The sequence below is a fragment of the Camellia sinensis genome, chromosome 7, assembly GCF_055761805.1.
Source record: "Camellia sinensis isolate YWXY chromosome 7, ASM5576180v1, whole genome shotgun sequence".
Classification (NCBI taxonomy): domain Eukaryota; kingdom Viridiplantae; phylum Streptophyta; class Magnoliopsida; order Ericales; family Theaceae; genus Camellia; species Camellia sinensis.
In genome coordinates this window covers 160718833-160722444 of record NC_138967.1, presented here as the reverse complement: position 1 = coordinate 160722444, position 3612 = coordinate 160718833, and the positions used below count along the sequence as shown (strand labels likewise).

The following is a 3612-nucleotide window of genomic DNA, read 5'->3' as shown; positions in this document are numbered from 1 at the left end:
TCCTATTTGTCATGGGGGAACTATCCGTGTGAGCCACATGGTGGTTTGGGAGCTGTTTTGAATTTTCACCCACGAAACACCCTTTTTTGACTAAGTTTAGGGCGTATTCGGCTCTAACTCCCAACCTACAGGTCCGAATTACGTTCTGTGAGATCTCAGAAGTCGTATTTGTCATGGAGAAGCTGTCCATGTGAGCTACATGGTCGTTCAGGAGCTGTTTTGAATTTTTGCCTGCGGAAAGTCCTTTTTCTAATAAGTTTAGGGCGTATTCGGCTCAAACTCCCAACCTACGGGTCCGAATTACATTCCGTCAGTTCTCACAGGTCCTACTTGTCATGGCGAAGCTATCTGCGTGAGCCACACCATCGTTCGGGGTTTGTTTTGAATTTTCACTCTCGAAACGCCGTTTTTTGATTAAGTTTAGGGCGTATTTGGCTCTAACTCCCAACCTACAGGTCCAAATTACGTTCCATCAGTTCTCACAAGTCCTATTTGTCATGGGGGAACTGTCCATGTGAGCCACACGGTGGTTCAGGGGCTGTTATGAATTTTCGCCCCTGGAAAGTCCTTTTCGACTAAGTTTACGGCGTATTCGGCTCTAACTCCCAACCTACGGGTTCGAATTATATTCCGTCAGTTGTCACAAGTCCTATTTTTCATGGAGGAACTATTCGTGTGAGCCACACGGTGGTTCGGGGGCTATTATGAAGTTTCGCCCCCGGAAAATCCTTTTTCAACTAAGTTTAGGGCGTATTGGGCTCTAACTCCCAACCTACGGGTCCAAATTACGTTCCGTCAGTTCTCACAAGTCCTATTTGTCATGGCGACACTATCCGTGCAAGCCACACGGTCGTTCGAGTGATGTTTTGAATTTTTGCCCCCGAAACGCCCTTTTTCGACTAAGTTTAGGGCGTATTCGGCTATAACTGCCAACCTACGGGTCCAAATTACGTTCCGTCAGTTCTCACAAGTCCTATTTTTCATGGGGGAACTGTCCGTGTGAGCCACATGGTGGTTTGGGGGCTATTTTGAATTTTAGGCCCCGAAACGCCCTTTTTCAACTAAGTTTAAGGTGTTTTCGGGTCTAACACCCAACCTACGGGTCCAAATTACGTTTTGTCAATTGTCACAGGTCCTATTTGTCAAGGGGAAGCTGTCCGTGAGAGCCACACGGTGGTTCAGGGGCTGTTTTGAATTTTCACCCCCGAAACGCCCTTTAAACTATTCTATATTTATTGATTTTTAGAACATTTTTTTACAAATATTCTACCTTTTAGATACATCTAGGTACTAAGGTTAGGTGCATCTAAGATGCATCTTTGAATTCATCTATCAAAGTAGTTCTTGATGATCCTTTTTTATCAAAGAATTCATCTATGATTAAACTTGTACTAAAATTTTTTGGAACTTCAAAATATAGCAAAAACCCCAATTGTAAAGCAAAAACAATCTACATAAGAATCCTATGTGAAACATTTATAAGTTTTTTAACTACAATAATAAATATCTCATAAAATCAAATCACAACATTGAAGAAACATTCAAATAGAAAATAAGCCAAAAAGTGTGTTAGCTATAAAAGACTTTTTTGATCTTGTCAAAGACTTGGGTTTCAATGAAGTCCAATGAATTCACAATGAGATCAAATATAACATATCATTATTACAAAAAAAAGGCTCATAGTGGGAGAGAGAAATTCCAATTAAATTAAGGGGAATAAAGCCTATACACGAGAAAATTCGAACACTCAACTTTTTTTTTTATTATTTTTAGTGAAATGTAAGGATTTTGCATGACAAGCTAACCCCATTACTTTAAAGCCTTAGGTGTTGAGGGGGGGCACTACTAATCAGATACTTACTTATCATTGATTAATATACCATACATATGAGGGGTTTTCAAAAATTAGGGCATTGAGTTTTGTCTCAAGAGTAGCAATTTAATTGATAGACTCATAATGATGAAAACCATTCAACCCATTTTTGGACCTCAAAAAGGTCATGTATCTAACAATTCACATAATGTATAGCTAAGGAATCAAAGAGCATTTATTCATTCAGGCCTACAAAAAATTTAGTTGCATTACAAGATATGTACATAGAGGCAGGTATAAGCATTAGACGAAACCTGGCAGCCTGGCCTAATGACAAGAACTGGTCTCCCATGCTTGTCTGCATAATTTGAGCTATACATTTTTCCTGTTTCTACATCACGAGCAACCTTATCCTACATAACAAAGGAAGGTTAAAAATATTGTAAAGATGAAAATATTGTCAAGTATGAGACCACAAGCCAACCTTGAGGTTACTCATGAAAAATTGAAACCTAGGCTAGAAGGAAAATATAGGCCTAGAACTATCATCAGAATTTTTTTGGGTGAATAGAACCATCATCGGAATGGTAAAGCCTAATCGCAGGAAATTAGATGCCATGCCAATTTTAGTAGAAGTTGAATGAAATAAAAAAGATTCAAGGATTCTGACTTAAAAAAATTACTACAAAAAATTAACAGTGAGCTAAGTGGTTACCCATCTAATCTCCTCTGGCTTGTATTCCAATCTCCATTTCAAGGTCTCTTTCATCATTTTAGTTGCCTTCTTGACATTCCAGGTCCGTGCCCTTAAATATCTAGAGATTGATGCATCGGAACAATAAATAGAAGACTTATCAGGCAATGGCCCAAGCAAACTCCTCAACTCATTAATCTGCAAACATTGGAAGAATTTTGAGCTTGAAAATTCTTTGTTTTTTTTCTCTGATAGCAACATTTGCATGGACGAACATCAAGCTAAACACAGAATATAAATACTTACGGATACCCTTACACATTAGGGAAGAATACATAAAATATGTTTTATACCTTCTCCTGTTTCTCATCAAATATCAAGACACATCCATTTGAAGGGGATTTATTTGAATCTGCAATCATAGCTTTCAAAGAAGTCTTCCGGGAGGTTGGCAATTAAAACTTTGAAGAAACAAGTACTAGCCAACAAAATCAATGAACAAGCAAGAGACATTTAGTAAGTACCATAATACTCGTACTCCCCACCCTGTTGCATGATATTTTTTTATTTATTAATTTTTTTTTTGGGGGGGGATAGGTGACACACAAAAAACAAAAAAGTGAGATTTAGTGAATCTAAGATGACGGATTGCTGTAGCTACATCCATGAAGAGAAGAACAAAAACAAAGCAAACGACATTTCATTATGTGAAGAACAACTTTTGCTAGTCTACACTGGAATGGAAAAACAAAAACTAAATTCTTCATAGTTGGAATGAACGATGTAGATCACATAAATTCTACTACTAATTCAAGATAACCTCATTTGAGTGAATTTTAGTACATGATATTCAATGCTTCTCGTTTACATGTGTTTTTGAACTATCATTTGCTTCCCTCTCAACATCATTGAAGATAATTTGCTAGAGGAAAATCAAAAAAATTGACAAGGTTGAGCTAGTTTATGCACAAAGGAAGTACACTAAACTAATAACATTACTTGGTATATGTAAGACGATAACTACAAGTACTTAGTAACTTGAGAGATTAGTTGGGAAAAGTAACCGAGATTAGTAGAGGTGAAGGTATGGACATCCTTGTGGGGG

At 37.5% G+C, this 3612-nt stretch overlaps 1 protein-coding gene across 1 annotated transcript; it reads right to left on the bottom strand.

Moving 5' to 3' along the window:
* Positions 1 to 1306: 1306 nt before the first annotated feature.
* LOC145796248 (uncharacterized) lies at positions 1307 to 2929 on the bottom strand. The gene is made up of 4 exons (XM_082881303.1): positions 2861 to 2929; positions 2529 to 2705; positions 2098 to 2226; positions 1307 to 1450 (listed from the first exon to the last, which is right to left on the bottom strand). The coding sequence occupies exons 1-4, from the start codon at positions 2927 to 2929 to the stop codon at positions 1307 to 1309; spliced, it is 519 nt and encodes a 172-aa protein (XP_082737429.1).
* Positions 2930 to 3612: the final 683 nt, after the last annotated feature.

Coding starts and splice junctions, on each gene's coding strand:
- LOC145796248 (XM_082881303.1), bottom strand. CDS start 2,929: ATGATTGCAGATTCAAATAAATCCCCTTCAAATGGATGTGTCTTGATA. Junction 2,706..2,860: donor TTGATGAGAAACAGGAGAAG/GTATAAAACATA, acceptor CAATGTTTGCAG/ATTAATGAGTTGAGGAGTTT. Junction 1,451..2,097: donor ATGCTTATACCTGCCTCTAT/GTACATATCTTG, acceptor ATTCTTATGTAG/ATTGTTTTTGCTTTACAATT.